Raw genomic sequence first — 13,030 nt, 5'->3', positions numbered from 1 at the left:
AATCAAATCATACGATTGAAACTAATTATAACATCCACTGTGTACACTTGTATTCACCAATCCATAACCTGTAGTTTCTCCGTAGTGCTGCCTTAAAACTTGAATGTGTCATTTTTTTTTAATCAATGAGGAAAAGTACAGTTTATTAAGAATAAATTACAGAGCAAGTGAAATTCTACACGAGAATTAGGACGTTATTAATTTTTCCAAAATGTCTCAACCAGTCCCGTTTTTCTAATAAGTACACTTTGGGATTGCCACGTTTAAATCGTTAACATTCATATTCTAATAATGAATAAGTACGTCATCGTTCATCTGTCTATTATTCACAACTGTCATGCCGTCGATCATTTAGACACCTGGAACAGTACATTTTACCGTCGAGGACAAGAAGCACATCATTACCACAGATAAAAAACAGAATATCACAATTTGCCATCTATTTCCTCGAAAACGCTTTGGGATTTTTTCCCCTTCCCTTTTCCTAGTATTTAATGCAAATAACAATGATTTGCATCTCACGGGGAGAAAATGAATTAAACAAAATACAAAGGTGTGTCTCAAAATAACTTGTGTTTTGTTTCGAACGTTGTGCATTAAACTTTGTTCTTCCAATACCATTTCCACTATCTGTGAGAGGACAGACATTATTACAATTTTTCTTTATTTAGATCAATCCATAAAGATTAGGCCTATGATCGTAGTCACCGTGAACGTGGCAAAACACTGAAAGCAACTTTTATTGACACCCGCAAACAAAAACACATTCAGGTACAGTCTTTGTTGATCAAAAAGGAAATGGGAAAAACAATTTAGTTTCCGTAATAATGTCCGGGTTTCTAATCTACGGAATGCGGGCTCCTTGTGGTAGGTTAATCGATAGTAATCGATAGTTCACGGTGTCTATATTAAGAAGAAAAACACCTGAAACAAATCAGACCAGGCTTCTATATTTTATGCCTTTACAGGCTTACGTTTTACCTCTGAGAAAAAAGTTTTATGTTGCTACTGTATAAACAATACTAGATACAATATTACATGTCCTTTATTGTATTACAAAAACACCTGGAACGTCTATTTTTACATAGAAACATTACAATAATAATAATAATATTAATAATAACAATAACAATAAACGACAGTTTACAGTTTGGATTACATTATTAATACTGCTTGAAAAGAAAAGCATTAGTGAACATTTAAACGTGATTTTTTCATAAAAACTTAAAGCAATAAAGTGCTTTAATTTGCTACTAGCTGCGAGTAACCGCAAAGGATAACACTGAATGCTGCTCTTTGCTACAGTACGTGCACCAGAATTGAATTCCACCAGAGAGGTACTCTTATTTTACAAGATGTTAAAATGTGTTTCCAATTCTTTAAAACAAAAGGATGTAAAAATTAACGTGAAAGATCTGTGATGCTAAAAAAAAGAACACAAAGGGCTCGGGGTTCGAACTTCACTGTTAACTACCGCGTCCCTTAATTTAACCTTATTAAGTGCACGAAACAAGCATTGCACGACACTGCCAAGAGTATTAATGGTCAAACAGTATCACTCATCTGAAACCCTTCAAAATGCACAAAACAAATCGTAACAAATGTAAAGGTCATTCAAGACTGGATGCAAGAATTCCGATTACAACTGCAACTGTTTTCCGTAAATACAAGATACTTCCTGAACATTGAGGTAAAATAACGAAACATATATACAGAATATGAAACGTGTATCTCAAGCTATCACAACTAAGAGCACAACTAAAAACGGAATTTAAGCATTACACCTTGCCCTGCAAGGAGAATTAAAACGGCTTATTCAGAAAATGCAATCAAATACTACAGAGATGACAATAATACCATTTCTGTTCCTAAGAGCACAGCAGAAAAAATAGGATTGCAGATATCATAGAGAAAAGTATAGAATATAACATCTGGCACAAATGAAACAGCATAGGTCTCTTTCATTATGTTTAAACTACAGTATCTCACAGAATATTAACACAAGTCCACTAACCTCTAACTGAGAAGATGTACTCTTGTACCACTGGGATCCAATTTCAGCCTGTCATTCTTCTCCTGATCTATACTGAGTGGCATTAAAAACACAATACCAGCGCTGCTTGTTCTGATACTTATTTTGTGATTTTTATGCCTCTTGGTACAATTGGCAGATGGTACTGTAAATTTTGTAATAATGATAATAATTGCTTCCACTTATATAGCACTTTTTTGGATACTCCACTCAAAGCGCTTAACAGGTAATGGGGATCCCCTTCACCACCACCAGTGTGCAGCCCCACCTGGATGATGTGACGGCAGCCATAGTGCACCAGAACGCTCACCACTCATCAGCTATTAGTGGGGAGGAGAGCAGATTAATGAAGCCAATTCGTAGATGGGGATTATTAGGAGGCCATGATTGGTAAGGGGCAATAGGAAATTTGGCCAGGATGCCCGGGTAACACCCCTACTCTTTTCGAGAAACGCCCTGGGATTTTTAATGACCACAGAGAGTCAGGACCTTGGTTTTACGTCTCATCCGAAGGACGGCACCTATTTACAGTATAGTATCCCCGTCACTATACTGGGGCATTACGACCCACATGGACCGCAGGGTGAGCGCCCCCTGCTGGCCCCACTAACACCTCTTCCAGCAGCAACCTTAATTTTTCCCAGGAGGTCTCTCATCCAGGTTCTGACCAGGCTCACACCTGGTTAGCTACAGTGGGTTGCCCGTTGTGAGTTGCAGAGTGATATGCTTTGTAGGCACCGTACCACAAAAAGCATAGTATAGAGTTTGAGTTCAAATAAGAACAAAAACAATTCCTGGTCTCAGGGAATCATCATTTACAGACTGGTTAGAATAATTAAAACTGTTTAGTCTGGAAGAAAGTAGGGTAAGATCTACATGTTCAGGATACTTTGGGGTTCTGATTGGGTTAACACAGGAAATTTCTTCAGACTCAAACAAAACAAGGACATGAGGTCACAACTGGAAAATAAAAGGGAATTAATTTAGAACGGAGAGTAGGAAATATATTTGTACATAAAGGGTGACAGATATCTCAAACAGGTATTTGCATGCAGGTGCTTTTGACCCAAACTCTGGGCTCCTCCAGCAAAAAGGCTGCAGACATTTTTAGATTTGCTTCCTCATCTCACCAGATGAGAAAAATGGGAGTAACAGCTATTGTAATCCTTCTTTTGATTTCAGTACGCTCAGGGGGTGATCAGCATTTTCCGGGAAAGTTAAACCATGCTGCTCAGGAAGCATAAACAGATTTCAAATAATAGAAGTTGTTGTGTTAATTATTCCAATTAGCTTTGCTCAGAAATGATTTGTCTAAGCTCTGTTCTGGGTTTTTAGTCACCTTGTTGTACATCATCTGAGTATTGTGTATGCCAAGTATGAGACTCAGAATACCCATGCAAATGTCTGAATAATAGATATACCAAGAGGCATTAAAGTGCAGCAAAACAGTATTAGAACAATGGCATATGATGCATTTCAAGTGCTTCTCAATTTGTACATATATTGAGAATAAGGAAGGTATCAAATTATTTTTACCTTGATCTAGTCACATTAACAATATACAGTTAGTTACTCCACTTGTTGTTAACACGTATGTGCGGCAAGCTAAGTAAACCAATTAACTATACAACCCTCCCGTCTCAGACACAAAAGAACACTCCCAGGAAAACTGTTTTGCAGGATTCCAAAGGATTAAATGGTGGCAGGTAGTGTACACACAGCCCTGAAAATCAATATGTGCGATCAATAAATCAGGAATTTCAGAAGTGTCTTGGAAAAAGAAAATGCTAATTTATCAAGTAAGTGTGAAACACAATCACTTCCTAGTAGTATTAGATTGATTATAGGGAAATCGCTAAATGGTAAAGTAGTTAAATTTTATACAGACTTTTAAAATGTCTTAGCATAGAAACTAAGCTAGAGGACACAGACAAGAGAGTAGACTCACATAAAGTCTGTCCTGAATCAACTAACCAATTATGACACAACTAAAGCTGTATGTTTATTTTACCTGCAGAAATGATTTGTTTGAGCTGCCTTAAATACTGGTGCACATACTGAGCGCTCCTCATAAATTTTACTAGCCACCACATTCCTCATTTTGTACTAATACAATCTTAGATACTGTACTTCCTCAAGTGCATCTGAACTGGTTTTATGAACATGAAGTATTGTGCACAAATCACTTGGTGACGTAGCACATGATTTTTTTTCACCTTATGTGATTATATATCAATGCTCTGTCTGGAAGACCAAATAAAATACAGCACTTACGCATCTAATTTCTGACCTAGTTAATCTCTTTCTAAAAATAAAACTTTACAAATCAGAATAGCATCCTAGTTTGCACAGAAAATTTATTAATTTTGTGAGAAATAATATTATTAAATAGATCGTTTTAACAACACACCTTTTTAAATGTCTTAATCTCCTGTAACTCATTTTCAGAGATGCTGTTTCTTAAATTGTTGACTATTCAACAGTCCCAATGTCTGAAAGGAAGTACAGTTCCTTACACATGTGGGTGAGCTAAAAATTTACTAGAATTTTCATTTTGCAGCATTTTCTTTAAAGAAAAAAACACTAAGTGACAATCTTGTATTTGGTTTTTGGAAAACAAATCTTATAAAAACTTTTGTGTCACAATTCAGATGTGAAGTTGTCCTCACAAAAATAAAATAACACAAACGTGATTGTTCACGTATTCTTCAATATAGTCATATATATGTACAATTACCATATCTTCAGAATCAATATACACAATGCAGATGCAGCAGTCTGCAAGCTGATCTCTAAAACAACATTTAAACACAATGAACACTTGTTTCAACAACACAAGGTAAAAAAAATTCAAATGCAACAATTTACATATAAACACATAAGTGAGGATAGTTCACTGATTTAGTGTGCTCAAGAAAAACACTTCTATTTCTCCCCACATTTATTTGGCAGTCCATCAAATAAATTAATGTGCTGCAAAATCAATAACCACTGCAGATAAAGAAAGGACCTAAGAAAACACCCGTATTTCAGTCCAAAGCTGGTCGTGTGGATGAGAAGGAGTGTCTGGGGAGTTGGGCTCAAATTTGTTTACAGACACAGTTTCTAATGCAATGTTTTGTACCACATTATTGCTGCTTGTTTAATGTGAGGGAATTTGAACATCATAATGCACAGCATTTCCTCACAGTTATCAAGTTTGAATGTATTATTCTTCCACACCAAATTTTCACTTGCTTGCCTTTATCTTTGATCTGTTTTCTTCCAAATAAAAACAAAAAGTTCGGGACTGAATCCTGAAGAGAAGAAAACGCACACCAGGGAATTAGGATCCCATACAGCGCTTTGACACCTTCAGCTGCAAAACATGCTTTTCCTACACGAAGCCAGACAATGTGAACTGAAATGTGTGCTCATCTCTGCTGCTGGAGCTGTCAATTTCTTAGAGAAAAAACAACAACACTCCACTTATCACGGCCTTTCATTATTCAGTTTTGTCGAAATACAAGTGTATCACATGAGAGAGGCCACCGAAATGTAAGAAACACAAATCACCGCAGGCCTGCGTTCCAAAACCCCTGCCGGACCACTAAAGCAGGAAAATTCTGGAAGTGCCTGGATTTTCAAAATTCCCCATAAAACGGGAAAAAGAAGGCAACGGACGTGTCTTGTTCTCCTTTTTGTCGGATACCGTTAAACATTGGCCTCCACCCCCCCCACCCCCACCTCTCACTTCAGAACTTTAAATAAGAATAATTTAAAAAACGAAGAACCCAAGGTCGTCCGGGCGGGATCTCAGTTGATGTCACTGTCTGTGAACTCCTCCTTGATGGAGTGCTTGCGCGCCTTGCAGTCGGGCATGTCGAAGCCGAAGTCGGCCCAGTCCTCAGCTGCGGCCGGGCCCGCGCGGTTGGGGATGGTGATGGTGTGGCGCACGCGGAAGTGCACGGCCTCCATGACGCGCTGGCGCTGCAGCTCGCCCGAGGGGCCGATGGCCATGGTGGACGTGTTGCTGCTGGAGCGGATCAGCTGCTGGCCGTAGTCGTGGCCCTGCTTCATCTCCTGCAGGCCGCGCCAGATCACCAGCCGGAACTGCTCCGGGATCTTCAGGGCCCCCAGGTCCTGCGGCAAAGGGCACAAACCGGCATGTGGTCAGTCTGGTCAGCCTGGGCGCAGCCCTGGGACGACAGGACCACCACAGATACATCTCTCTGCACCCTAATCGCTTCCAGTGTTTCTGCCCTTCGAGCCACATGCTGTGGTGCATGAATGCAAAATTAAAAATCAAGACTCTACATGGGTTAAGACTGTGAAGGTCATCGTTAAGCGTCATTTGCTGAAAAGAATTACAAAATGCTTCAACTCCAAATGGGTTTTCAGCGGCATATCAGGCTGCTCTACAACTTTTACACCTTTCACTTTTGCTTGCTTGTTGAATTTAAAAAAAGCATCCAATGTGCTGAACCACAAAAGAATCACTTTTGGTAAATAGCTTCACCTACCAGGGATAGGACCTACAAAACGAACTAACATTTTTTTTTTTGCAATCTGTCTACTACAATATCTGTACAATATCCTTATTAAAAAAGATTGAGAGTGAATGGGATATTTACCTCCATGGACAGGCTCTGCAGGTGGTACATACTCTGTAAGCCCTGGGATGTGAAGTACTCAATGCAGTTTTGGCATCCAAGACTTGTTAAAAAACTGTTCAGAAAGAAAATGAATCCCACTGAGACCAAGGGGACAGGTTCATTATAAATTATAGTCCCACCACAGCTAATGTATATATTCAAGAACAGGGCTATTTATGTAAAATCCAAAGCAGGGGAATTTAAAAGGCTGAAGTATGCATTTTAAAATTACTAATTAAAATGTGCAATTTTTACTACATTAAATAGCTTTGTGCTGCTGTGGTGATTATCCCCACTGGCCAAAACATTTTCCTTTATGAGAACACTTCAGAATTGCCTATTGGTCATTCAGCCAGCCATCACTAACACAAAGTCCAGATATGACTATTTAGTTTTTGATCCTAACCTAACTCTCAGCTCACATAGCGTGCAGCCTTCTTTTTATTTGCTGAAACACTTTCAATAATGAACATACAGATTTAAATATGAATGATTCTTAAGCCTTTTTTGTTTATTTAATTTTTTTATTATAAATACAATGATAAAAAAATCTGGTCTACAGGACCAATGCAGTATCACATATATTATAGCAACATTTAATAATTAGTGTATAATACAAACTTGGAAGCATTCACAATCCCATTTGTTTTAGCATTCTGCTAACTTTTTTATTGAATATTTAATGTATATAAAAGGAGCACCTCATCACCTAGAATTCCAATGCAGAAAAGTACTGGGAGAATGACAGAAATGACCCTGAAATGAATGCATTTAGAGATATGGCAAGACCACTATACACTAAACAAATATTGTAATTAAAGTACAAATAAATTGAGTGTTTCTTACATGAAGCAGAAGTTTATATTGCCCATTCATCACTCTCACTCCTTTTATGTGTATTGTAAGAGATTTTTGGTTCTTGTTTCCATTTAGATTGTTAATCACCATGATGTGTCTTCCTGAAGAAAAAGGCTTCTCTAATTTGACAGGAAGTGCCATTGGGGGAAACACAATTGTCGCACAAACAATGCTGCAATAATGAATTTGAAGCTTGGTGCAAGGCTATTGTGCTGCCCCTGCTGTCTCTTTCAGTCATCTTAGAGAAATCATTTCAGAACCTTTGTCTGCTGTAAGCAGACAAGTCAACATGGTTTGTAATCGAAACAGAAATGAAGAACAAGAATGAAGCAGAGGAGAAACACTGAAACATGAATCAAGTAAGAGATGATGTTTGTGTGGACAGATGCTACTCCCTTAAAAAGTAGCCATGATAATATATTTTTTACTTTTATGCTGAAGTCTCATTGTTACCAAGATCTTTGTGCTACACTTCCAGTGATGGTATTTGTTTCACAAATCTCTAACATACACAAATGACTAATTATTTCAACCAACAGGAACCTTTTTTCTGACCAGCAGAAAATGATTTATTTTTTTAAAAATACTCCAACAACTTATCTTGTTAAAAGTCTGATACATGAGCAGCAAAGACACAGGAAAAGAATGTGTTTGGGGGCAATAAATATTATAGCAGGACTGAAATGTGAACCTTTTAGAGTAAAGTGAACTCTGAGTTATAAAAAGGCAGTGTTAACAGTGAGAGTGGTTTCTTAAAAACTAAAAATGAATCAAACACATTTTAACCCCTGATACAAGGCTGAAATAAAGCCCTGAACCAAAATGTGAACAGACTTTCGTTTAACTAGAAGACATCTAAGGGAATTAAAAAAATACAAGAATCCATTTCCCCTTACAGCAGGTTGAAAAGTGATTTGAGAAAATATACATTCACGTGCGTCACTTGAGCAAATGCAGAATGTTATATGTTCTGAATGTGATAGGTCCTAAAGTATGAGATATTAAAGAAACCCCATTGCAAGGCAGGGGGAAACATTTAATATACAGGCCCCCAGATCATGCAATGTTAGTCCAACACATTTTTTTGTCTATAACAGCACAGTCATGGTCGTGGTAGGTCAGTGTGTCTGTGGGTTTTCATTCCAACTTGGCTCTTAACGATCTTAACCGAACAATAAAAACAGCTTCTCCCAGCTCTTCGGGTGCTGCGTTTTTTAAAGAGGAGATCTCGAAAACCTTCAGACACACGGGCTCTCCAGGACCAGGCTTGGATAGCCCTGGAAGGAGTGAATGAATATCTCAGTGTAATGTCAGTGGCACTCTGGTACATGAGTGGATATTTTCTCTGGATGAACTGTGACCAGGGAGGGGATGTGGGGGCTGTGGCTCTCTCAGGGAAATGGGGGGCCCCATCAGGGGAGGGTGAAGTACCTGACTAGGCTGGGGTCAGGGTTATACGGAGGGGGAGGGGTGCAGTGGGGAGCAGAGACCATGGTCTGCGTGGAGTGACCTCCGTTAATGTCACCGTTCGTCTGCATGTGGTGACTGTTCAGCATGCTGGAACCTGAAGAGATTCAAACAGACACAATCAAAATGGGCAAACATACACATTTGTGTAACACTTCTCCAGTATTTTACGCAATAATAAGTAATAATAAGGCTTAGAATGTAAATATATTTAAAACCCTGAGAACTGTGAAGAAAGAAAAAAACAAGCTTATGTAACAGGCTTTTGGTCTGTGAATCTGTGCATGAGATGCTTAATTTATAACAAATCTGGCAGTCATTGTCTCCAATGGAAGTCACTCAGAATGGGGGGACAAATCTGAGCTCTGGGCGAGCAGGGCTAAAGGCAGCTCATCTGTGTGAGACTGGCCTGTTTTACACATGTAGAAGCTGACAGCGAAGCCTCACCCATGGGCCCCATGTTGGGGACTGTGTTGGGGCTCTGCTGAGACTGCTGGCCCACCAGCTGGTTCACTGATGGCAGCTTGCTGATTCCTCCGTGGACCTTATTCATGTTGGGCAGCACAGAGCCGTAGGAGGAGGGCGAGGAGATGTGACTTCTGCAATTGAAAAAGCATAACAGTACGTACAGTACTCGCACTCCGCAATTTCGTAGCCCAGTTTTAGACAGCATTCGTACTGAGGCCAGTCGACACAAAAGAATGAAATTAACAAAAAATGGGCATAAAAATGTCTACAACTGAGTGTATTTCCCATAAGCTCTTAATTAGTGCTCTCTCTGAGAAGCTTTCCTCAGTGTACTGGACAGACATCAGAATCACAGCCTGCAGGCACAGCTAGGCTCAGGTTCATCAGTGGAGAAGAGCAGAAATGGAGCATGCTCCCTCTAATGGCCAATCACAGTTACTGCTCTTGGCAACCTGTGCCGATATTAGGGCTCATTGTTTCATGTGCTGTCTCAACCACACAAGCAGGACCTGCAGGTACTGAACTGAAATGCATGTTATAGAATTTCAATGTTGTTCTATGTATCTGGGAGGAATAGTTGCTTCTTCTTCCTCTGAAAGGGAGCAACGAGTTCAGAACGCATGACTGTAGAGGGACTCACTGTCTCTGTAGTAGCTGTTGCTGCTGCTGCCTGTAGGAATCGACCAGCTGCTGAGGGACCAGTTCCACTAACTCCAGACTATCTTTAATCTTCATCAGGATCTCAAAGTTCTCCCTTCCGCGTACCTGCCCAACACACCCAGAAAGGGTTAGGAAGACAGAGCTGGCCAGCAGACCTTAAAGGAAAACATGTGAAGGGAGGAGCAGTATGGCACCAGCCTGCCGTCATTTTTCGACTAACAAAAAATCAGAGTGGGCAGAAACCAATTTCTACAAAGCTTGCTAAAATAACAATGTCAACAACAAAAATCATCTTTATTTTGTATGGCACCTTTAAAATGATCAAATCTTTCAAAAGCACTGCACAAAAATAACAGATAAAAATGATAACAAAAAGGCTAAAAACAACAAACAATAAATCATGTCAAAGCTCAAAACTTACATTCCGATTTGTAAGTGTTAGCAGTGTTGCTGTTATTTTTTTAGAAGATTTTCCTAGAGTCTTTATGCAACATAGGAAAACACTGGCTCATCGAAGGAGTGCTACTTGGTTCTAGATGCACAAGGGAGGCCAGACTGTAAAGATCTAAGACTGCATAGAGGAGTGTGTAGAGAGGAGAGATCACAAATCTGGACCTTTTCAGAGCTTTAAAATGGTAGGGTTCTAATTTTTTATTTTATTCTGAATTCTGAAATACAGAAGCATGTTCACTTCTCCACTGCCATCCAAGCAAGACAAGAAGGATGCACGAAACATTACACAAGAGAGGAAAAAGACACCTTGCCAAGCAATGTGCACCAGAAAACCTGGTGAATAACCTAAAAATAAAGTTTACAGACTTAAAATGTGCTGTTTTAATAAAGCACATGTAAAACTAAACCCCTGAACTATGTGAAGTATCTGACCCTCTGTGATCCTTCTGGCTATGTGATCTGACAATGTTTGTGACTTACAGGAATATAGTAAATCTCTTCTTCCCCATGTCGACGCTTTTTGGTATTAATCCCTGGTCCTGGAATGCTTGGAGGAGTCTGTTTGAAAGCTGAAATAGAGAGAAATTTGGATTTTGAAGCGGGAATCATAGCTCACCAACTAACACACGCTGCACGCGGACCAAGCTAGGGGCGCGTTTCTTACTGCGCTTGTTGGCGTTGCCGTTTTTTGCCACATTTTCAGTCATGGCTTGCTGCTCCCGGAAGTGATCCTCATCTGCTTTCCTGTCCCGCCCCGGGCAGGCGCAGATCCGCCCCTCGAACGACCGTCGGCCCAGGACCTGACCACTGCCAAGAGCCACAAGCTTAGAATTCAAAGGTAGAAACTAGACAACAAATGTAAAACTCCACCATATATACAGCGGTATTAAAGGACAGAGTCCTATTTATAAGCAACATTAGGGGACCTCCCTTATAGCTTCAACAGTATTTTATTTTTTGCTACTCAAAACACATTTTGTCTTTAAATGACAACTGGCTGGTCTTTAAAATGTATAAACCATGGAAGAAACTGGTGCCAGACACATTATAGAATTTGCTTCAATTAAATGTATTCATTATCTGACATGTGACGCTCAGTACTAACTTGCCTTTGTATAGAATTTTGATTCTGAAACATCACCAAGTGCTTTACATATAGGAGGGGACCCTGTTCATTCACATCTAAAGAGCAGCACACACATGGCAGCCATTTACTGCCCACTGCCACACTACAAAGATGATCAAGAAGAGAAGTGAGCTATTACTTTACCATCTGATTTAAGGAAAACTATAGGAAGGCCAGGCTGAGAAAGCCCATAGTGGAATTTAGCCAGGAACTGGGATTAACAATACGATCCTGGGACCTTTATTGACCAAGAAGTCAGAAACTCAGTTTAATATCTCCTCTGAAGGACCTCCTTCTTTTCCTATATCGTGGTTTGGAAAACATGTGCCAGGGGAAGAGCACCATCCAGTGGTTGATAAAGATCATTGACAGCAGTATCCTGGCTTGCCTTAGAGGTCTCTCCATTCCAAGTACTGAGCAGGTTCAGCCTTGCGTAGCTTCACAGATCTAAGAAATCCAGGCTTCAGGGCGGAAATACTGCCAATTTAACAGCTTAAATGAAGCTTTACCTTTTAGTATACTGAACACAAAGCTGAAGAATAAATCTTATACATGTTTGAAATCACATGAAAGAAATGTATATAAATACATACATTTTCATAGCTTGCATTGAAGCTGCAGGACCTATAAGAAAAAGCCCCTTACTCTCGTGTCTCCAGAGTTATGATGATCAGAATGGGTCTCCTGTTCATTCCTCCCACACAGCTGCTGTTGCACATGAAGTTGTACAGAATCGTTGTGAACTCAGTTCCAACCTGCAAAAGGAAAACAAACAAGTTAATAGCCTGCTGAAATGCAATGGATTTTGAATGAATAAGAACAACCACAAGGACATGAGCCGAAAGGCAAAGTGAAATTTTGCTTAAGATATAAGTTAGGACTACTGCAGCTTTCTCAACTGCTCTATGAAAATACTTAAATACAACAACCAATAATGTAACTGCTATAATGTAACCAATAATGTAGCTTTGATCATGCTATTTATCCATTTAATAATTAAGGATAATTCTGTAATGGAGTGGATTCTATGGGCCAGAGGTTGAGAATTCCTGATGCAAGACAAGACTGTAGCAAAAGCTGAAATGCACTGTTCCAGTGGGTGGATTTAATTTATTAGCCCTTGTCAACTCCACTGATTAATCAATATAGCTCGGAGCTTATGGTTCTTTAGCTACATGGTGAAAGAAAATCCTGAATCCTGAAGTGAATCCGTTGTTCGATGTTACTGTTAAGCTTACTGTGCCAAAATTCAGACTCAGTCTTGGTTGGCAGGCAGGTATTTCTAAGCCTCTAGATGGTGCTGCATAACAATGTAAGGAAGCTCTCGTGTAC

At 39.5% G+C, this 13,030-nt stretch overlaps 1 protein-coding gene across 7 annotated transcripts in view; it reads right to left on the bottom strand.

Annotated features, from left to right (window-relative positions):
* Positions 1 to 1,027: 1,027 nt before the first annotated feature.
* The window catches only part of tp73 (tumor protein p73), a 62,246-nt gene continuing 50,243 nt past the window's right edge, over positions 1,028 to 13,030 (bottom strand). For all 7 annotated transcript variants that reach the window (XM_006641954.3, XM_015337090.2, XM_015337089.2 and 4 more), the window contains 8 exons: positions 12,344 to 12,453; positions 11,237 to 11,379; positions 11,053 to 11,141; positions 10,100 to 10,224; positions 9,439 to 9,590; positions 8,956 to 9,088; positions 6,646 to 6,739; positions 1,028 to 6,154 (listed from right to left, as the gene is read on the bottom strand). In XM_006641954.3, the coding sequence (XP_006642017.2) occupies positions 5,828 to 6,154; positions 6,646 to 6,739; positions 8,956 to 9,088; positions 9,439 to 9,590; positions 10,100 to 10,224; positions 11,053 to 11,141; positions 11,237 to 11,379; positions 12,344 to 12,453 (1,173 nt within the window). In that variant the 3' untranslated portion in view covers positions 1,028 to 5,827. The remainder of the gene's footprint in view (positions 6,155 to 6,645; positions 6,740 to 8,955; positions 9,089 to 9,438; positions 9,591 to 10,099; positions 10,225 to 11,052; positions 11,142 to 11,236; positions 11,380 to 12,343; positions 12,454 to 13,030) is intronic.

This window comes from Lepisosteus oculatus, chromosome 25 (assembly GCF_040954835.1).
Source record: "Lepisosteus oculatus isolate fLepOcu1 chromosome 25, fLepOcu1.hap2, whole genome shotgun sequence".
NCBI classification, from domain to species: Eukaryota; Metazoa; Chordata; class Actinopteri; order Semionotiformes; family Lepisosteidae; genus Lepisosteus; species Lepisosteus oculatus.
The sequence above is the reverse complement of the archived record's forward strand: the minus strand, read 5'-3'. Positions and strand labels throughout refer to the sequence as shown.